This window comes from Lissotriton vulgaris, chromosome 12, assembly GCF_964263255.1.
Source record: "Lissotriton vulgaris chromosome 12, aLisVul1.2, whole genome shotgun sequence".
NCBI classification, from domain to species: domain Eukaryota; kingdom Metazoa; phylum Chordata; class Amphibia; order Caudata; family Salamandridae; genus Lissotriton; species Lissotriton vulgaris.
Window position 1 is genome coordinate 679583757 of NC_141700.1, and position 23045 is coordinate 679606801.

At 44.0% G+C, this 23045-nt stretch overlaps 1 protein-coding gene across 1 annotated transcript in view; it reads right to left on the minus strand.

The window, feature by feature from the left end:
• LOC147677998 (DNA topoisomerase I, mitochondrial-like) overlaps positions 1-23045 on the minus strand; it is a 1183590-nt gene that overhangs the window by 220660 nt on the left and 939885 nt on the right. The window contains exon 19 of the mRNA XM_086945880.1: positions 4533-4677. Coding sequence (XP_086802006.1) covers positions 4533-4677 — 145 coding nt within the window. The remainder of the gene's footprint in view (positions 1-4532; positions 4678-23045) is intronic.

The following is a 23045-nucleotide window of genomic DNA, read 5'->3' on the forward strand; positions in this document are numbered from 1 at the left end:
GATGACATCACTGATGACATCTCAAATGACATCACTGATGACATCACTGATGACATCACTGATGACAACATCCAGTGACTCTATGTTTCTGTAAAGGTAAAATATGTCTTACATATTGAAGAATGAGTGGATGTATAAGTGTCTGGTTGAAGGATTTAGTAGGTGCATGACTGACTGTATGAGTGAGTGATTAAATGTGTCTCACTGAGTGCATGGGTTAGTGACTAAACTGTCTTAATTTGTGCATCATTATGTCTGTTCTGTAAACTGTTGCATGTGTTGATAAGTAGCTATATGAGTAACTATATGGGTTATTGATTGGTTGCCCAAGTATTTGTATGGGAGACTGAGTGTGTGTGTGGGTGGCTGGGAGGTGTATGACTCTGTGCATAGATGTGTGAGCAGTTGATTCACTAGCTGTATGGTTTCAAAAGTGCATGTGGAAACAGCTGTATGGGCGGTTGACTGTGTGCATGAGTGTATTGGTGAGTGAATGGATATCTCAGTGCTACATGTCAAAGTAAGTACATATGTAAAACACAGTACATGTGAGAGTTGACATATCTAAATAACTGTGCATAAGAGCCAGTGAATGTGTGAGTGGCTGTATGGATCATTGTGAACTTGTTTCAGGGATTGTATAAGAGAGTAAATATGTGTTAGTATATGTTTGAATAAGTAAAGTTTGTATAACTGTATAGTTGAGGAAATGGAGGTGTGATTGATTCTTTGCATGACTGACTAGGTGTGTGAGTAACTCCATGGATGAGTGACAGTCTGTGAGTGTCTGTTTACACTGATTGTATCTAAGGTTATATTAGAGTCTGAAGAGGTTCATCGTATTATCACATGAATGATATCATCAGTGATGTGATCAGTAATGTCAAATGAGATGTCATCAGTGATGTCATCAGTGATGTCATTTGAGATGTCATCAGTGATGTCATTTGAGATGTCATCAGTGATGTCATCAGTGATGTCACTGACCATGTCATGAATGATGTAATATGTGACATCATCAGCAGTGGATTGCGGGTGCGCGATATATAGTTAGTGCACCTAACTATATATGGAATTTCAATGGTTTTGTGTGAGTAAAATAAGGTTTTGTAAATGCGAATTCCTAACTATATATGGTCTATAACCTATGGTTTTTTCAGTGAATATATATATATATATATATATATATATATATATATATATATATATATATATATATATATATATATACACATACCTGGTGTGGTTCTCCTTTCATTTGGCCATTCAAGAGACCATAGACTGGTAAAACAAGCTGCTTTACATTCCTTCAAGACTTAGCCTGAAGGCTGATCTCCACAGGTACCACTAGGATAGCTTTCGTTATAGGTTGTCTTTAAACCTACCATCAATAAGGGTCCCTTGGACTGGTGCAAGGTTCCCACTAGAATAGTGGACAGCATATGCCAGGCCAACTTCTTACAGGGTGTTCGCTCCCTAAAATCCCTTGTGGCTAGTGGGTGGATTCCTACTATTAGGGAGAAGTACTGCTTGAAAGTGGAAGAGTCTCCTATTTCCGATGGTACCTCTGCTGCTGCGGCTTCTTTGTTTCACATTTCATGTTGTCAGTGCACATGGTGTGCTGATAGTGGATAAAGATTAAAAGGCCTTCAACTGATTAAAAATCTCTTACCTATGTCATATCCACAAAACGGAATCGCACAACCATCTCCTCCCTTCAGTGTGAGTACATGATGCTTACGTCTGCACGCTGAAGAGGGAATGTGGATTACATGAAAATCACGTCCTACAGAATAAATGTGTGAATGCATCCTTCCAACTACAATAAAGGTCAATGAGGCTAAAAACTGCTTATAAGTAATGGCCTCAGGGTTTATTCTGTACATACCCAGATGGCATCAGAATGTATACTTCACATCTCGCAGAGGCTCCTTTCCTGAAAGCATTACTACCTATACCCAGTATGCCAGGTAGGTCCTTGCACACGGAATGTTTTAACCTTATTTAAGCCTTAAAGTCAGAGTAATGAAATCCATGTCGGAGGTTGTCCAGTTTCTAAGGATGAAAATGTGAATTTGTATGTTTTGAACATCACAAAATCCTCTATCTCTAATTAAAGTTGCTATATATGGTGATCCCACACAGACTTTACCTTTCATGTGTACCTATGTATAATGCGAGCAGATAATGTACAAACATAACATATTACTAATTGGATGATGAATGCAGAAGTGGAATGGTCCGTTTTGTTCCTTTTGCCGGTTGTTTAACTACAGCACTATTGTACTTTTTCTATGGAAAAGTAATAAAAAGAATTTTAAAAAAGTTTCTATTTAATGCAAGTCCTTACTGTTTGGACCATTTGACATATGTACACTACTGATTGAGTTCTATAGATTCCTTATTTGAAAAGAGAAAGAGAAATGTTCAATTCCATCCAAGTTTTTCAGCAAATCGGAGTCGGAACCTGAGCAAAACTTGGTATATAAATCTGTTGAGCAATTGTTGCTGGGTTAAAAATTTGCTGAATGAAAAATGCCACCGTGACACTTGAAACTTCAATTGTTGCAATCTTCTAGAAGACTGAAAGAAAACTTTGCAAATAAACTAAGTTTGCAAAGATTTTTGGTTGGAGATTTCTATGTGACAACTGTATTTTTTGCAGCAATTTAGATAATATATAACCCTGTATAAGATCTATTTTATAGAAAATACGTTAGTGTGCTTCCCTTGTGCAATGTAATTGTGTGTGCTTAGAAATGTTTTGCAACCGGCAAGTTTGCAGATAAAATGTCTACACACATTTCACTCTATGCATAGCGAAACATTGCACAATAGCAAAGCGAAAGGCAAAGCAGGAAACTACAAACTTCACAATTGGTGAATTTAAAGTTTCACAAAAATCTGCGAGTTTATTTTGTTTTTCAAAGTTATGTACATTTTTGTGAATTACATTTATTAATGGGAAAATATATATATGTTTTTTCCTATGAAGTAACCTAGTTTACCATAACTAGAGTATCTTGTGTTGCACAAAAATAATATGTAAATGGAGAAGGGCAAAGGATTATTGTGCTATTAGATTGTTGAATGTGTGGATGAGCTACGAGTCATGAGCTTGAGTGGATCACAATACCACTTCCTGGTGCACGAATATCCCACTTTCCTGGCTAGGGAAGGAATGGACAATGGGAGGGAGAGAGGAAAAAGGGCAACAGGAGGGAGGGAATGTACATTGGGGGCAACAAGAGGGAGGGTGGCATGAAATGGGCAATGAGTGGGAGGGCTGGAAGAAATGGGCAACTAGACAAATATAACATTTAAAAAAATAAATCTCAAGGACGCGGCTAGAACTAGCTGGTTCATAATGCTTTTTTCTTATGGCAAGTGTGGGGGGGGGAAGCATCACAGACAAGAAGGAAGGAGGAGAAAGAAGCAAAATGGATGGGGGCTGGGAGGCATATCAAGCAATACAGTTAATGAAGGGTGGGGGCAGGAAGGGGAACTAATAGCAACATTAACTGGGCTTTTGGGGGTGGAAGAAGAGGAAACAGCAGGCAAATTAGCTGACAACACTGATCCATATATGCAAAATAAAAGGAACCATTATGAATTGAAGATAGTGGCGAAGGGGGGGGGGGGGGACACCAGGGAGAAGTGCTGTTGTTCTGGGCAGTGGGAACTTGAAAGAATGATAAATATGCTATGGCCACAGGAAGCCAGAGACAAGCGAGAACCACTGAAGACTCCGGGTGTACAGAAGCCATTAGAAACAGGGGGCAACAGCATCTGCAGTCACCTGGGGGAAGCCGCAGAGGTCTATAACCACAGGCAGTGACTGCTGAAGGCTGAGATAGCTGAAACCGGGAGCCAGCAAGGGACAATAATGCAAAGAGGAGTTCATTTCATAGGGCCAAAACTGTGGGGAACAGGATTCCCAAGGGTCTCGGAGGGGAAAAAAACAATGCGGACATGGGAGTGGGAAGGGAAGAAGATACACAAAAATAAATAGTACCTCAATTGCAGGGAGCGAGATCAGTGAAAGGACAGCAATCAAACAGAAGAAATCAATAGTTATTCTACGCTCCAGCCGAAAGAACAGAAGCAAAGCGGGCATATGCTGGCCAATTAAAACCAGCAAAAAATAGTGACAATGAAGCCAACGAATGGTAAACAATGGGTGGATTGCATGCCCCTTGTATACAATATCTCTTACAAACGGGAGAACAAGCCCAGCATGCAAGAAATAATAAAGTGGTTCACCAAAAGGAAGCAGTGGAAGGATAGAAGTAAGTCAATCAGTGGCGAGACAACCATAACAAGATGGAGAGCCATCTACCAAGAAACTAGTAAATGACAGTAACAGTCAACAAATGGTCAGCAGTGAGCGAATCTAAACCCAGTGAAGATGTTTTGGCTTGGTAGACAAGAGGCTTTCACCTTCATTTACTCACACCATGAAACACCTTGAAAGAGAATACCAGCAAGACTGGCTCGATATTGCAACAGCTCAGAATAGGAAAGATCCGCACCTTCAGTTTTGAGTTGGCATTCAGCATGACATATTTGATGGATCCTTGCACATTTTCAGTCCACGATGCCAACCATGTTACTGTGTTGTCGTGGCGAACCTCTTTCCATTTGTGTCCCTGAGGTGGTTCTGGAATCTTGGAGTCCCTTGAAAAAGGAAGGAGAATATTAAGAAGGCGTGTCATAGTAAACAATGGAAAAAAATACTGCAATATTACATCAGCGCTATGGAGTCAAAACTAAAGAAACATTCGTTTAGACCATTTCCTATGCCAAAAAAGTGTCACAATACACAAATAATTTTCCACAACTTTGTACATATTAATGAACTAATGATTTTTCAAAATGTGCACTATGTTAAACAGCGATATGAGTCATAACAGTGAAATACCAGTAATTGTGGTATTAGCATTCGCAGATTGTAGAGCTATCACAAACGCATGCAGATTATTCTGAGGTCAATGTTAGGGATTCCTGATGCCAGTCTGTCCAAAAATGATAATATATATATATATATATATATATTCACTGAAAAAAACATAGGTGTCAGGCATGTTATAGTTAGAAATTAGAAATTTATAAAAACCTTAGAAATTCACTGAAAAAAAACATAGGTTTCATTGACGTTATAGGTAGTTGGACATTTCACTTGCACAAAAATAGAGAACTCGCCGGTGGTGGCAGGTGAGCATTGAGGTCAGGGTGCACAGGGTCGGGCAGTCATCACTGCGGGTCGAACCATTCTGGGACCAGGACTAGGATGCTTGCAAAAGATGTAGGAATCATGCACACTGCCTGAGAAGTTTGCGACAACATTAGTGTACAGGCCCCGGTGGTCCAGTTTTGCCTGCACATTGTTGGAATGCATGTGATTTCTGTTGCTGTCATTGTGTGCAGGATCGGCAGGGGACACAAGTAATACATGTGTGCAGTCAATCTTCCCCAACACGTGCAGGAAGCCTGCTATATCGTGATTAACTTGCTTGGTCTCCAGCTGTTCCTGCACAGGGTGTGTGAAGTGAACATGCAGGTGTATCAAGCTGAAACGAACCATGATGCTTCCAGGTATGATAAATCCTGCATAATGAGACCATAACCGAAGTTTGTGTGGTTGTAACATTCCTTTTCTTTCCTACAAAGGTTACGACACACAAACTTGCGTTACGGTCATTTTGGCAGGATTGATCATACCTGTAAGCATTCCAGTTTATCCAAGTGCAATACATTGTACCATATTACGTTTGTGACCATACTAAGGCTGGACCATTGTCTTCATTTATCCAACAGGTTTCTGAATACAGAGTTTTGGGATTTCCAGGATGATCTACAATTGTTTCGATCCACAAGTTGCCCTGATGATGTTCCCCGTTGGGAATGTCACCCGTTGTTTGATGTTTTAGTGTTGTTAATTTATGTTTTTCTAATAAAGTAATGTTTTTCCACTACTGTTTACTACCATACTTCTTGACCTGGCGCACCCTCATTTTAGTGACTACAATCTTGGATCTGGAGCACAGAGGAGTCGAACAACGGCTGGGGTTGGGGTTGGTTGTGCAGGAATACTACGAATTCAGACGAGCGGGTGGTGCGAATAGAGGGGCCCTACGTTGTTTTTGTGGACATGCATCCAAGACGTGTGAGGAAGTTTAGTAGGGTTGGCTGAGAGACTCCTCCGACTCTGGCAGTTGTTGTGATTTGGAAGGTACCAGAGGTCAACGGGTGCAGCACAGCCAGCAGCTTTGCCAGCGGAAGGATATTGATTGTCCGCTGTGTTGGTACAGTCAGCCTGTGGGCAATGTGGCAGTGTGCACCAACTTGAGAATGGGGCGATAACTCTTTCGCCACTTTTGCTGCACTAAAGTGCCAATAACTCGATAAGTCCCCACTGTTGGGTTATAGGGGGGGGCTCTAAAACGAGCCCTTGTGTTTATAAGACTTTGTTGTAGCTACATGCGAATCACAAGAACAAAGATGAAAAACAAGAAAAGTGGGCAGGGTACAAACACCCTGACCCCCTAGGCCTGCTCTGGGGATCCCACAAAAAACCCCAGGGCCCAAAAATTATTATTCCTTTTTTGAAAAGCGGCTGGGTTTACAAATCCGGACGATTTTTTTTTAAAACAATGGGGGGTATCCTCAAGGACTTATCGCCGAGTTATCGGCACTTTAGCGCAGTAAAAGTGGCAAAAGAATCATCAACCCATTCTCAACCTAGTGCAACCTGCCAATATCGCCAGTTTTCCAGCGATAGCTTCCACAAAAAACATCGCCATGAATGAGAGCAACAACTAACGTTAATGATATGCAGAGTAGGCGTTCCCGTGTAAAAAAAACATGAAGACACCATTTCCCGATATTTTCAATGACCAGCCAAATCTGGGATGCAATCCAAAAACAGGAGATGAGCCGCGTTAGCAGTAAGAATTTAACATCTGCTTTTACTGGTGTAAAGCAGTACGACTGCCTACAGTATGAAAGGGAGCCCAGCCCAGAGCCACATCTGAAGATCAACACACCTCAGAGCTACTGATCATGCAGCTCTGACACCAAAGAAGGCCACAACACCCACCAAATCACCCCCAGGATCTCCTCCCCCCCTACTACCACCGAGGCAGCGCAGAACAGGACAGCAGACCTTCCCAAAATGGCATGGCCCCTCAGCCACACAATAGCTTAATGTTGGGAGATGTGGAAACCAAGTATGTGCGAAGGAGGCAAGTCACCCATCAATTACAATGCACACAATGCCAAGTGTAACGGTGATGTGCTGGACAGACCTCACTATGCAGAGCACAGACATGTCCATATGGACATATACTGCTGTTGCCTGTAGTGTTCTGGACAGTTGACACAACCATGTTACCTCAGGCAGTGGGGAAGATCTTGGTCATGTAGCTGTGTCATCACCCCCTGTAAGCGGAAATGGAGTGGGCTGGTCCAACGTACGCCACTCCAGCATAGGAGTGTGAATAAATAGGCCGGGGCTCTGGGCGTGGTTCACTTCTGGGAAGGCCAACATGTCTGCCAGAGCGGCAGCCCTCACTCTGCCACAAGGCCGCCACCGTGACCGCCGGCCTCCTCGACACAGGCCCCCTGTGAACCCAGCGGCACAGCACTGCAGAGTTATGTCTGTACAGACTACTGCCTTCAATGTGCACTGCAGACAGCATAGCTCACAATTCAGATAGAGTCACGGTTGCAGATGTCGCAGTCCAGTAGGCAACAGACATTTCTACCAGTGCGGCCCTTCCGGACCACGCATCATCGCTGGCTGCGCCCACGCTGAATGATTCTGGTGCTACTAACTGTGCAGCTCAAGTAAACACCGCATGGCTGTGTGCCCTTCCTGACCGCTGCCTCCGGCCTACACTGTGGACAGCCGGGCTCACAATTCACATCAAGTTGCATTTGCAGATGACACAGTCCAGTAGACAACAGACATTGCTACCAGTGCGGCCCTCCCGGACCACGCATCATCACTGGCTGCGCACACACTGAATGCTTCTGGTGCCACTAACTGTGCCACTAAAGTGAACGCCACGTGGCTGTGTGCCCTTGCTGACTGCTGCCTCTGGCCGACCCTGCGGTCAGCAGGGCTCACAATTCAAATTCAGTCTTGATTTATTAATTTTAGTATCCAGTAGGCAACTAACTAGAACGTCCCTGAAACCTACATATTTCGACAATGTATTCCATACATATTTCATCTTTTGTTCCATACGCCTACACTGGAGGTTGGACCGAGTTACTTAAGAAGGTGGAGGGTCTCGATCATAGTAGAGGACCTTTTAAGGTGGTTGACATGCATTGATTGCACCTTTCCTCCTCCGACTTCTTGGAACAGTGCCGTAGTGCGCCGGCGTATCTCATATAGAGGCACTAGTAACGTAATTGTGTGTATCTGTCTGTGTTAGACTGCTACCCCAGTTAGGTGCGGCCACCGCAGTGGCCATTTTAGGAATGTGCTGCCACAGTTATGTCTGGCCATCAACAGGAATACCTAGTATGTTCAACAACAGTGGTAGCCATCTCCGGATGGAGTGCTGACCCGTAATGTATGGTCACCAGCGTGAAATACGTTGATAAGTCATTTTCACTGTTGAAGACCAGATTCAATGTGTCATTTCATTTACTCCTCTGTGGTGTGCGAGATCTTCTTGGGAGGGACATGGAAATTGAATACAAACATGGGGGTGCTCGAGCATCTATATCTACAATGTCCCCTGTGTGGATATCAGGAACCCCAGAGTGCTAAAGATCAATGCACCCAGTTGTGATGTAATTAATGACTAGATTCAGTGTGTTTTCAACAATATAACTCAGGCACAGTCTTTTGAACGTGTCCAATGCATTTCGGGCATTAGTGGTATGCCCTTCATCAGGGAATTGACAATGAAACTCGGCTAGTGTGCGAGATGCCTGGTCGCAGTACTTTGTTCAGTTGTTTCAGACCTTGTGGTGCGGATTCCCTGCTGGAGGACTCGTGTCCGATACCTCCGGTTGGAACTCCTACTTATGACTTATATAGCAAACATGGGCTAGGCCCGATTACCTTTAACGATTATTGGATAAAATATACAAAGAAAGACGGCGACCTTCGTTGGCCACCTCACGGTAGCTTCGAAGCGTCGATCTTAGATAATTTGGAAATAAAGTTGTTCGAACGTAAATCTAGGCCGGCCATGTTTGATGCCTTTCGGTTGTGGCGCAAAGAAGCCCGACAGAAAGAGATCAGACAAAATAAACGTAGTCAGCGAGATACTGTTGCTACCATAGTGAAGAAAGCTGAGCAGTTTCAGCGTGATAAGGAGGATAAGGATAAGGAAGTGTTTGAGAGGCTACAGCGTATGACCATAGATAAATGTTATCCTGCTTTGCCTACGGAGTCGGATAAGAAGGAAGAGGCAGTTGAGGATCCTTTAATGTCCTATCTTATGAAGTCGCCTCCTCCGTACGTACAGGGTACCGCAGTTCCTGTGGTCCCTGCCGTACCTGTTCTTCCACCTATTGTTCCTCCACCTGTTCCTCAACCTGCACCCGTTCTTCCGCCTGTTCCTGCTCCTTTGTCTGTTTCTATTCCTACTGCTCCTCCGCTTCCACACACTCCTGTTCCCGCTACTGCTCCTGTGTTGTTAACCCCTGTTGTTGCTACTGTCTCTACTCCTTCTCTTGTTAGTCCTGTGTCTTACTCTTCTCCCTCTACTCGTAATCGTAATTCTCCCCTTGCGACAAACTTCTTTCAGTCGCTCGGACCTGTTTTTGGGTCCGCTGGTTCTGATGGTCCTCAGAGACGTAGTCAGCTTCCTGGAAACAGAGAACGTGTTGCGCTATATAATATGGCGATGGGTTGGATGGTGAATCCTCTTAGAAATCCACCCCGTGTTGTCCTCGAGACATTTAGTCAATTCAACATACCAACTCAGAGATATGTGTTTGACGAAATGTGCAAGTTCCTTCATGATCAGATAGCGGCCGATGCGCCTGACGAGGTGCTGACCGCCCTGTCCGACCTTCGGCTTCAGTTCGCAACTGGACTGATAGTGGATACTAATGTTCGACGTGCTATTGAGCGGTTGTTATCTCTTCGTCCCGCTCCAATACCTCATGCCTTGTTTGTTGAGGATATTGAAAGACAAGACGAGTCTGGCCAATATCCTATGCGTGAAGTTCCGCCGGTTTGGATTCCAGCTGATCCTAATGCTCAACCTCATCCGATAGTGGCACATTTTGAGAGAGTGTGGATACACCTCCCATGGAAACGATCGGAAGTGCTTCAGGTGAAACAATCTTTGCCCGATCCTCGTAAAAATCCTACTGGGTATTATAAAGAATTATCGCAGCTCGTAGATGCTACGGTAATGAATCTTGCCGATATCGACATGTTGTTTGGTAATGTCGTACCGCAACCGGTATGGGCTAAGATTCGTCACCAAGATCACGCAAATGAATTAGGTGGTGATTGGGCTGCCATTACAGCGGCAGATGCTGGACAAGTGGCTGCTACTAAACCCGATCAATTGATTATTGCTCTTCCTCAGCGAATAATAGCATTAATGAAGACTCTTATGCCAGCTATGAGAGTAAATTGGGACAAGTTGTCAGCCTGTAAGCAGAAGAAAGATGAGAGTGTATCAGATTTCTTTACGAGGTTTGAGGAAGCATTCATTGATCATAGTGGGCAAGATATGGGTACTGAGGGTGGACAACGGTTGTTTGTGGATAAATTTGTGTCGAACTTGCTGCCCGATTTGAGCAATAAATTGAAGAATTCAGAGAGTGCATGGGCCGTTTCTACCTCAGCTCAGATATTGGCAACGGCACAATATTACGAGAATAGAGAGAAAGAGGAGAATGACCGTGCTGACAAAAAGACGAAAGAACTAAAAACTAAAGTGTTGTTACAACAAGCGTATCCGCCACGTTCTAATCAGAATGCGCCTCAACAGAATAGATCGCAGTCGCAATCGAATCGATCGCAGCCACGTAATGATTCCTCTTTCCAAAGATCCTCGTTCGGGTACAATCAATGTGCTTATTGTAGACAGGAGGGACATATTAAATTTGATTGTCCTGCTTTAAATGGACGTAATAGCGGTAATGCGTCTAAAGGAGGTCGTGGTGGTTCACAGCACGCATCACGTGGTAGAGGTCGTGGTGCTCAGAATGATCGCTCTGACCATTCATCAAATTCTAATAACTGTTTCGATCAACGTGGATCATCGCAAGGACGATCTGCGCAGTACAATGTAGACGATTATTACGTCGATCAGGGAACTGACGACAGTAATTACTAGGACAGCCAAAGACAAGGAGAGGGAGTGGTATCAGTTCCGGTTGATCAGAGAGGGCCTTACGTCGCAGTTGCTACATCGGGCGTCGTTGAGCCTTTTCTGTTGGACACTGGTGCAGCGAAAAGTTCTATCATGCATTCGAAACTCCCTGGCGCACCTTTGTCTGGCTTAACAAATGTTTCCGTTGGATTCTCTGGCGCCCCCGTTAGCAATCCAGTTTCGCGCCCTTTGCCCCTTAAAATTGGGCCTCGGGAGCTCGAAGCTCCGTTGATTTTGACTACTGGTTGTGGCGAAAATCTTTTGGGTCTGGATTTGCTTAAACGCTTGTATGCAACTTTGTATTGTTCTCCTGCGGGTGTAAAGCTTACGTTAGGAGAGAGAGTAGTCTCTCCCATGTATTTGTCTCTCGATAAGCTTCCACCGGAATTGAGTTCTCTTCCTGCATCTTTGTGGGCGACGGGTCCAAATGACGTGGGCCTACTTGATATCTCCCCTTATGTTGTTCAGTTGAAAGCTAATGTGCGATTGCCACGTATTCCCCAATACCGTATCTCCCTTGATGGTGAGCGAGCTTTGTTAGCGATCATCTATGATCTGATCGAGAAAGATGTTATTGAAGAAACTCGGGGAAACGTGTGCAATAGCCCTGTACTGCCCATTCTTAAACGTACTGATCCTACCAAACCGCCTGTTTATCGTTTTGTTATCGATTTACGGGAGGTAAATAAAATTGTGGTTCCTCAATTCCCTGTTGTGCCTGACATCACGGCGCTACTGACTCTGATTCCAGCTACTGCTTCATGGTTTTCGGTGATTGATTTGAAAAATGCGTTTTTCAGCATCCCGATTGCCGAAGAGAGCAGGGACCTTTTCGGTTTCTCTCTCGGTGGGCGTAGCTTCCGGTTCAAACGCGCTCCTCAGGGCTACTGTGAAAGTCCATCGATTTACAGTCAAGCCTTGAAGGGTCAACTGGATGCGTTTCGGTTGCCGGTTGGTGCGGCTTTAATCCAATACGTCGACGACTTATTGGTGGCTGCCGATACTCAGGACATTTGCAAAATTGTTACAGTGTCGTTGCTGCAACATCTCTGTGAGTTAAATCACAAGGTGTCACCTTCTAAACTCCAATATTGTTGTCAAGAAGTAACCTATCTAGGTCACTTATTGTCAAAGGAGGGAAGGAGATTGACCCCAGAGAGAATTGCAGCGATTGCGCGAATGGCTGTGCCACAAACCCAAAGAGATGTGCGTGCCTTTCTAGGTATCACGTCGTACTGCAGGCAGTGGATTCCTAATTTTTCATTGCTAGCGAAACCATTGGTGGCTCTTACGTGCAAGGATGTTTCAACTCCTTTACCATGGACGGAAGAATGTCAGAAAAGTTTTTCTGCATTACGTGATTCATTGTGTTCGGCTCCTGTGTTAGGTACCCCTGATTACAGTAAGCCGTTCACGTTATATGTTCACGAGAGGGAAGGTTGTGCTTTGAGTGTTTTAACGCAACCTTTTGGTGGTAAGCAACGTCCATGTGCATATTTTTCCTCGACCTTAGACCCAGTAGCTAGAGCATTGCCGAGTTGTTTGAGAGCAACTGCGGCAGCTGCGGTCTCCATCCGACAAACAGCAGGATTGGTCATGGATAATATGCTTACGGTGATGGTTCCGCATGCAGTTGATACTCTGTTGAATCGTACGAAAACTCAGCACTTGACGAGTGCGAGGTTGTCTGGGTACGAATTGACGCTCTTGGCAAGCCATATTCAGATAAAACGTTGTAATGTCCTAAATCCGGCAACTTTGTTACCAATTAGTGCAGAGTCAGATGAAGTAGCAGAACATGACTGTTACTTGCGGACGGAAGAGGAAACGAAAGGTCGAGTGGACCTTGAAAACACCCCATTGGAAGACCCGGATGGCACCCTGTATGTGGATGGGTCATGTTTTAAGTTGCCGAATGGCGATGTGACTACTGCTTATGCTGTTGTAACATTGAATACTGTTGTTGAGACTGCAAGATTGAATCAGAATTCTGCCCAAGCTGCAGAGCTGATTGCTCTCACTAGAGCATGTGTGTTAGCGAAAGGGAAACGTGTGAATGTGTACACCGATAGCCAGTACGCTTTCGGTGTAGCGCATAGTTTTGGACGATTGTGGCGAGAGCGTGGTTTCTTGACGTCGCATGGCACGAAAATACAGCATGGCCAGCTTGTGAACGATCTTTTGGATGCATTGACTTTGCCTGCGCAAGTTGCAATTGTTAAGTGTAGTGCGCATCGTAAAGTGACGGATGATGTTGGTCGTGGTAATGCGTTTGCAGATGAGATTGCTAAGGAGACTGCCCGGAACCTTAGCACTCGAATGTATGTGACGAGTTCGGTTAGGTGGCCTACAGAATCAAGTATGTGTGAAGATACCATAGAGAGCGTGAAAGCAATTCAGAATGAGGCCACTGAGACTGAAAAGACGAAGTGGAAAGAAAGTACGGGAAAGTTGGATGCGAATGGTTGTTGGATTGATTTGTCGGATCAGAAAAGATGGATGTTGCCTGATGCGTATGTGCTGGCCGTTGTGACAATGGCACATGGGTTAGCACATATTAGCGCGAAAGGTATTTGCAAGTTGTTGGCTGCTGTGTGGAAGAATGATGGCATTACGAAATGTGCTGAACGTTTGGTGAAGAATTGTATGGTGTGTATAATGTACAATCCTGGCAAAGGAACCCCAACTCCCCCTGGCAGTTTTGCTCCTCCTTCGTATCCCTTTGAGGTGATCCAATTGGACTTCATCCATATGGAGCGATGCAATAACCTGAAATACGTTCTGGTTGTGGTTTGCGCATTCTCCCGATGGATTGAGGCCTATCCCCTCAAAGACAATACTGCTTTGTCTACTGCGAAAATCCTACTGAAGGAATATTTTCCTCGGTATGGAATGCCTAGAGTCGTGTGGTCAGATAACGGAAGTGAGTTTGTTGGAAGTGTGATGAAGAGTGTGTGTAAGGGCCTTGGAATTAATCAGAAATTCCACAGCGCCAATCATCCCCAGTCAGCTGGATTGGTTGAGGGGTACAATGGCACCCTTAAACTAAAGCTAGCGAAGATTCAGGCTACGACTGGACTTTCGTGGCCTGATGCTTTGCCTCTAGCATTACTGTCAACTAGGGCGACTGTACACTCCCGAATAGGGCTTAGTCCCTATGAAATAGTGTTCGGCCGTCCTGCGAATGTGTGGGGGGTTCCTAGGCCAGGAATATTCTCTGATCTTGAGTATCCGATGTTGATTGACTACTTACATGACTTGACTGCTAAACTGAGGTTAATTCACCAACAGGTTTACGACGCCTTGCCGACGCAGACGGAGGGTCCAGGCCACCAGCTCCAGCCCGGGGACTGGGTGGTTACTCGTAACTTCTCACGCAAGAACAATCTGGACCCCCGATTTGTCGGACCTTACCAGGTGCTCCTGGCCACGAGGACTGCCGTTCGTCTTGAGGGGCGGAAAAATTGGGTACATGCTACCCATTGTAAGCGAGTCCCTATTCCTTTGCCGGCAGACCCGTGGGTAAGGAAAGGCATTGCGTCAACAGAAGCAGAAACATTGTCGGCGTTTGTACCTTTTAGCGACGCACAGCTGGTTGGAGAACCCTCAGCGCAGCAGAGAGCCACTGTTGAACACTTGTCAGCAAAAGACTCAAGACCAGATCAACCAACTGATCAGCAGGACGCTGTCTCTTCAACGGATCCTTTGTTCGACGAGCAGACACGTCCCGGGAAACATCGATATTCTTTGCGATCTCACACTAAGGACAAATAAAATTTTCTTGCTTTGCTGAAATTGATAACTGCAATATCCTCGTTTCCCATGATCAATTTTGAACATTCGTATCATTGAAATTTTTTTGTACATATATCAAGCTTCTTCCTTGTATCTTTTTACTTCCACAGCTGAGAAACATTGTGCTTATATATATACATATTGTGTATTGAAGGCCGTAGGGCCGCGCGCGTACTTCCTTCTGGACAGTAGGTCTTGACGCTAGGTTAAAGGCCGTCGGTTCCTAGGAACTCCTGGGGATTGACTATTGCTGCACAGAACGGAGTGCGTCAAGAAACGTTGCGGACGGTCGTAGGGAATGGCATTTTCGAAGCTGAATGATTTGGAAGGAGCTCAGGCATACAGATTCAAGCTGCAGCAACTCAGTCGTACCAAATGTTTCATATTACAATTGTTTGTATTGTTTTTGACTGCTTCTGCATTATTGGCGGGTGGGGTGTATTACACTATGTCTTACTTCTTACCTGCTACCCCTACTCCTACTCCTCACCCTAACCTTACTTCTACTGCTTCTCCTCATTCCTTTCACATGTTACCGGAACACGAGCAGGCTAGACGTGTAGAATTCCGCAACAATTCCTTTATTCAGCTCCTCCATCAGCATCAGTTAGTGGTTAACACTACTAATTGTTGGGTGTGTGGGTTGATGCCACATACTGCGGGTAAGGGAATTCCATATCTGGTGTTACCGTATAGTTCCCAAGGGTCAGCTCGAGCATTCCAAACAATGTTTCGAAGCACACTGGGTTTCCACCCCATTCAAGAACAACGTTCCCCCAACTCTGGTCCTACCTCGTATCAGAGGCTGCTATCGATGGCAATAGAGGATATGGAAGATGAGATCCATGATCCTTTTCTTATCCCTAAAGAGGAGGTACAAGCCTATAGGGTCCTAAGTAGAGGGGAATATAGTATGTTCACTAATGAAAAGCAGCTTAAAAGCTCGCCTCCAATATGGGTCGTACCCCACACTGGTAATCTTTGTCTTGTGGGTCGTGGTTCGCAAGCCCTACCTGGAGCAAGTGCTTGCACTGAAAGTTACGTTCTGCCAATGTTCTCGTCCCCTGTGTTTCTGGCTGCCAAGGGTACATACTTCATCTGTTATGATCGTGCATACACATGGTTGCCCGCAGACTTCATGGGCTCATGTTTTATTGCAAATCTGTTGCCTCCGACGTTCACTGTAGATGCCGATTACCATAAGACTAGAGTTGTACGAGGCGTAATTAGCGAAGAGGACACTGCCGGTCAAGAGGCAGGAGACTTTTTCAAGGGTTTCCTCCCGTTTTGGGGACCTATGGTTAATAGTAGGAACCTGAGACAGTTGACTCGAGTGGTAGAATCGACAGCTAATATTACTGCCAGTGCCCTTGGTAATATCACCACAGAACTTCAGGCGGAGAGACTTATGACGTTACAAAACCGTATGGTTTTAGATGTCGTCTTAGCAGATCGCGGTGGGGTATGTAAGGTGATCCATTCGAGCTGCTGCATTTTCATTCCAGATAATGCTCCTACTGTCTATCAAGCCATCTCGAAGTTGCATAAGATCTCCGAATCCATACACGTGGATGTAGGGGATTGGACGCTACTTGGATGGTTTTGGGGCCTGATATCGACTTGGGGTTGGAAGATTCTGATGATCATCGGAGTTGTGGTAGTGTTCCTGTTCACGTGTTGCCTTTGTGTGCAGTGTGGTCCTGCCTTATGTGGCCTCTGTGCTACAACGTGTATGAGACAACCATCTGTTACCAAGGGGACTCGATTGGACAGAGCTATGCTACAACGACATCTTGATGGTCTGATGAATATCGAATATGATTCTGACTAGTGCTTGCCTACATGAGGGCAAAAGGAGCGTCTGAGGTTCCGTGACAATTGTGAGTGGTGTTTTCGACTCGCACGAATATGGTCGAGTCTGGTATCTACGAACCGCAAATGACGAGTTTAGTAAGTGTGCGCAGTTTCGCTGTGCTAACTTAAACCGTTCGTTTGTTATGTGGGCTTTCCATCTGTACCCACGGGTTCCATCTTAGATACGGCATCCATTTTGTCCCTTGCCCTCAAGTAGTCAGCGAACGGACGCTGTCCGCTTCGCGACCCTGGGACTCCCAAGATATTTGCGGAAGACACATGTTCTTTGTAAGTGTCTTTATGACGAGGGGGTTGCTGCTGTAAGGCAGATGGCGCCGCTCGAGGCTCATCTTGCCGCACGGGCTTATTGTCTCAAGCCGTGCATCTCATTAGGCACGTCCCTTTGATGCCTGTATCTCGTGTTTCCCGACACCTCCCCTTTTTACACCCTTTCCGATCTCCCTACTGTCTCCGTCTTCCTCTGCACCTGTCTTCGTTCCTATTTCGATCTACTTTACTGCTGATTGGAATTTGTTAATGGTGGGAAGATGGGTTTTTACAGTTGGGAACCGCCAAATGTTTCCGCACTTATGTTCCGGACCTTGTGTGTTTCAAAGTGACCAAAGCGACCCCTCTGGGAGCTAAATGTGGGAACCGGGTTGTAAACTTTTGTGTTCAATGTTATCCTATGGGTAAAAACTGTATAAAAGGAGCGATCCACAGAACCAATTTGAAGCAGTCTCCCCGAACTACACTCGATGTACTTCCTGTGATTTCTGTGTTCCCTGCAGCAAATAAACCTTGAATCTTTGACGCCCAAGGAAGTGTCCCGTGTCTCTGTGACTTGTACGCCGGAGCAGGTTACCCACGAAGGTTTCAGGTGTTGTGCCCTGGCACCGCTGGGTCCAAAAGAACCCAGTCCTTCATGTTGATGAAGGATGATGAGAAATCTGAAGGTAATCAGCCAAACTGGTGAACAAAAAAAGTGAAAAGCTTTCAACATTGTGTGTGCAGAGGATCGCTCCGTGTGTTTGCATGCAAAGGAAAGGGTGAAACAGGTCGGCGTGTCACTTACATACCTGTTGATGAAGGATGATGAGAAATCTAAAAAAGGGGGGGTTGAAAAATGCAGTTAGCGTCTGTTGCATAAAAGTGCTCCAGCGCACTCGGTGTATGGGTTGGAAAGGTGGTGAGAACTAACCTGAAGGTAATCGGCAAGATGGATAGGTCCGGTACTCGTCTCTGCAGAACGCCGGCAAAAATGTTTGTTTGCCGCGTTTATTTAATTCAAAAGTAGAGTATCATGTGGTCAATCACGTGTGTGACGACATGGTGAAAAGACTATGGGAATCGGCAACCTGGACCGAGAAAGTGGGCCGGGGCTCGGGGTAGTTAAGGTGTGCGTTATGTGAAAAAAACACGGGATGGGTCTGAAAATGATGCAGAGTGTCTGTGGAAGGCATAAAAAGTGGCATGAAAAAATGGGCCGACGTGATAAAAAGTGATACTGTGAACAGTGAAAAAGTCGAGTGTGGGATCGAACTCAGATCCTGGGGGTTGAAATACACAGTGTGCTACCCGGGTAGCTGATGTGGGATATAATTGAAACGTCCTAAAAAGTGGTGTCAATGTTAGTGATGGTGGGAACACACACAATGACAGCAAGATAGGTGTTCAGAGCAATTAAATCACAGGTAACAAGAGAATTCAATTCTTTGATTAAGACCCATTGGTTTCTGGGTCGATAATTTATGAATCCAGTAGTTCTCTCTTCTTAAGAGAAATTTGTTGTTGTCTCTTCCTTCCGTTTTCAACACCGTCTCAAGGATGATGAACTTAATTTGGGAAACATTGTGTTGAGACTCAACAAAGTGTGCAGATAAAGCTGATTTTAAGTTTTTGAGTCGAATGTTGGACTTGTGTTCCGTAAGGCGCACCTTAATTCGTCGTTCGGTTTTCCCGACATACATCTTCCCACAAGGACACTTTATACCATATATCAAATTGCTGGTATCACAGGTAGCGTTCACCTTGAGTTTGATGGGGTGACCATGTCTCGGATGATGAATGATGTTTCCTCTAATGATGTTATTGCAATTACCGCAATTTAGGCAAGGTTTAGTTCCGGTATATGTGGTGGTTTCTTTGGGTTTGTATTGCAAAATTTCTCCCAGGTTTTTGGCCCTGGAGAAGGCAAATATTGGTGGTTGGCTAAATGAGTTTCTAAAGTCTGGTTCAATATTGAGGATTGCCCAATGTTTCGTGATGATCTGTTTAAATTTCTTGCTAGATGTAGAATATTTAGAGACCACTACTGTCCGTGTTTGTTCAGTTTTTGTAGTAGGTGCTAGAAGTTTGGCTCTATCCATGTTTTCAATCCTAGTTTTGGTTTCTTGTACTAGGGATTTTGGGTAACCTCTGTTTGTGAACTTGTTGGTCATTTCAGTAAGTCTTTGTTTGAGGGTAGTAGTGTCTGAGGTAATCCTTTTAACTCTTGCCATCTGAGAGTATGGTAAATTTCGTATCAAATTGGGTTCATGGAAGCTAGAGTGTAGTAACATGTTGTTCCTATCGGTGGGTTTAACATAGAGGTCGGTGATGAATCCATGTGGGGTTACACTGATTTGACCTATCCATCTTGCCGATTACCTTCAGTTTAGTTCTCACCACCTTTCCAACCCATACACCGAGTGCGCTGGAGCACTTTTATGCAACAGACGCTAACTGCATTTTTCAACCCCCCCTTTTTTAGATTTCTCATCATCCTTCATCAACAGGCATGTAAGTGACACGCCGACCTGTTTCACCCTTTCCTTTGCATGCAAACACACGGAGCGATCCTCTGCACACACAATGTTGAAAGCTTTTCACTTTTTTTGTTCACCAGTTTGGCCGATCACCTTCAGATTTCTCATCATCCTTCATCAACAGGCATTGTCAATTCCCTGATGAAGGGCATATCACTAATGCCCGAAATGCATTGGACACGTTCAAAAGACTGTGCCTGAGTTATATTGTTGAAAATGATTCTGAAGAAATTTTGAACTAATCACCTAAAACAAAGAACTTAATCATGAAATAAAAAAATGAACTACAATGAATACTGAATGAAAGTCGTTTTCTTGACCTAAGGAATGACAAACGTGTGTGCCAGCGAAGGGATGAGACTAGAGATCCTCTAGCCTCACGTTCTCAAATATTTGCACCGACGTCGTTGGGCCCTCGACGCCTCCTTGCAGAGCACCACAAAACATTTATAAAACATTTTTCGCCCTAAGTTTAACTTTGATCAAAAACATTGCTGTGCATCCATCTGCCAACAGTTTTAGATTCAGTGTGTCACATATGGGGTGTGGACCAATACATCGGAGAACCCCAGGAGATTAGAGGAGGTCATGTGTTAAGCTCTTGCCACGGTATGTCATTGTTGAGGCCTACAATTCAATTTTCTATTAACCTTAATGGGATTACCCACTTAAAGACTTTACATTACCTGCAATTTTAAGACAAGAGCAACAATAAAAAGACACCTTCTGTGAGGCCCTATGGACAACCCGCCGTACTTTAGTAAAATATACTACACATGTTCCTGAGGTGGGCAGAGTGGCATGCTATCAGCGTAAATTATTCTATGTCTTAGTGGGACATCCCACAATTGCATAATGTACAATCTACAATGCATCAAAATCTTCAGCAAAGTTATGGAAATAAGCATCCACACCTTATAATTACATATAATGTGTAGGTACCACTGTACTGCAACTATTTATTATGGGCACGTGGCCAAATATCCAATTGGTGGATAATCATTTTCCTCCAAGGATTACACTATTTCCATGCTATGGACACAAGTGTACACTCAATAACTATGATGTAAATGACTATTGTGTTATCGGATATTCAATCAATTATCTTATTTAAACATGTCATGAGTGATGTAATATGTGAGGTCAAAAGCAGTGCACGGTTGGAACAAAGTTATAGTTAGTTCAGTGTACTAGAACTGGTGAATTTCAGACTTTTTTTGTTTTAAAATGTTAGTTTTTTTAGCTATTTCAGCTTCTAACTATAACTTGGGTGCCTATATGAGGAATCTGAGCAAAGCTTTCAACTAAAAGCTTGTCCATCTCAACTCAATCATTGAAACATAAGGGAGAGTGCTCCAGAAGTGCGATTTTCAGTGTTAATTACAATAGGAGTATTTGCTCTCCAATACAGAAAATATGGTTGAACAGAATGACGCTAAATTTGACAAGTCAGAACTTTACTCAGGAAACGTGCTCTGTGATCGGGTCTAAATCCATTCACCTATTCGAGAAAAAAGCATTTAAAAAGGGGCTCCTGATGGCTATGAAGGGATTACAAGTGAATTATATGTGAACTGTTGGGATCCAGCTGTGCTTTGATTGGTCAATTTAAAGGGGACTAATGAATCCTAAAATGAAATGGAAAATATGTTGTATCTCCAAATACAGAACTCAGGGACATTGTTCCTGCACTCTGTAAATTAACTTAAAAAACACAAAATGGAGGCAGGGTGAGCACAGCCTGTTGGGAGTGAGAGGGATCTTAATGAGACTCCACTTGATTAGCCTGCCACAATATGGACACCATGTCGTAGGATACATTGAAGGAATCAGGTCATTATCCCCAATAAAATGCACTGTAGGGAAACCATGTTCTGAGGGTCACCATGGAACACACATTAAGGGTAATAACCGAATCTAGTCAATATAAATCATGTGTTTGGAAAGACTACTCTCACATTTGGGATTATGGGGAGTTTTATGGTGATTTTACTAAGCATGGGCGAATTTTGCGAATTGGCAATTCGCGAATTGGCAATCCGCAAAATTCACAAATTCGCGAAATTTGCGGATTTTTTTATTTTTGCGTGTTTGTGAGGCGCTTTGGGTGTTCGCGTGTATTAGCTAGGCGCTTTGCAATTTCGCGGGTTTTTTTTTTTGCCTGCTTAATCACTGCCACCTTCTTGTTTTTTATGCCCATCTGCCCTCTGTACCACTTGTTTCTGTGCCCTTCTGCCCTCTGCCCCACTCATTTTTTGTCCCCTTCTGCCCTCTGTCCCACTTTTCTGCCCTTCTGCCCTCAGCCCCACTTAGAATGGCGCTGGAAAGCTGCCAGCGCGATTCTAAAATAGCTAGAAATAGCTTCAACAGGAAGCACTAATAGATAAAGTAAAGCAGGTGCTCCAGTTGAAGGTCAAATTAGGTTACACAATCATTAATCACCCCAAGTTTGGGGGTGATTAATGATTGTGTAACTGAATTTGAGCAGCACCTGCTTTACTTTATCTATTAGAGCTTCCTGTTGAAGCGGACTTTTGTAACTATTTTAGAATGGCTCTGGCAGCTTGCTGGCGCCATTCTAAAAGAGTTACAATAGTCAGCTTGAACTTTTGACCCAATCCCCGTTCGTGGATTTCCGTTTGCGGATTTTGCGGGAAATTCGTGAATCTCGCGGATTGCGAATTTACCGAAAATCCGCAAAATCCGCCAGTGGAACGGATTTTCCGCCCATGCTTAGTTGGTACAATATGTTATTGAACATAATGCTTAGATTTTACCCAGTGAAAAAGTTGAAGCTCTGCTGAGATGTCATGAACCATGTTTGAGATCAAACTGTTTTCTGTCATGATTTCTCATAGGTTATGGAAAGTGTTTCAGAGGCTAAAATGAGAGTACATTTTCTATATAATCAGACTATATTCCTCAGCTATGTGAAAATAAAGTCCGATATTCTGAATAAAACATGTACTTACAATAGTGTTCTACTGCAGCTTCCCTCTGCATTCTAAGGAAACTGGAACACTAATGTTCTGTATTTTTGACAAAGTGTGGCACACTTAAATGCCATTTTAATGGAATCAAACTGTAAAACAAAGCGTTCTCCTTCAAAATGGAATGAGAGGGTGATTTTGTCATAGAAATTATGGTTAGTGCTCACATTTTCTATGAGTTCTTAATTATCTTTCTCATTCATGTAATTAGAACATTTGACGTATAGACTGAAACAAGT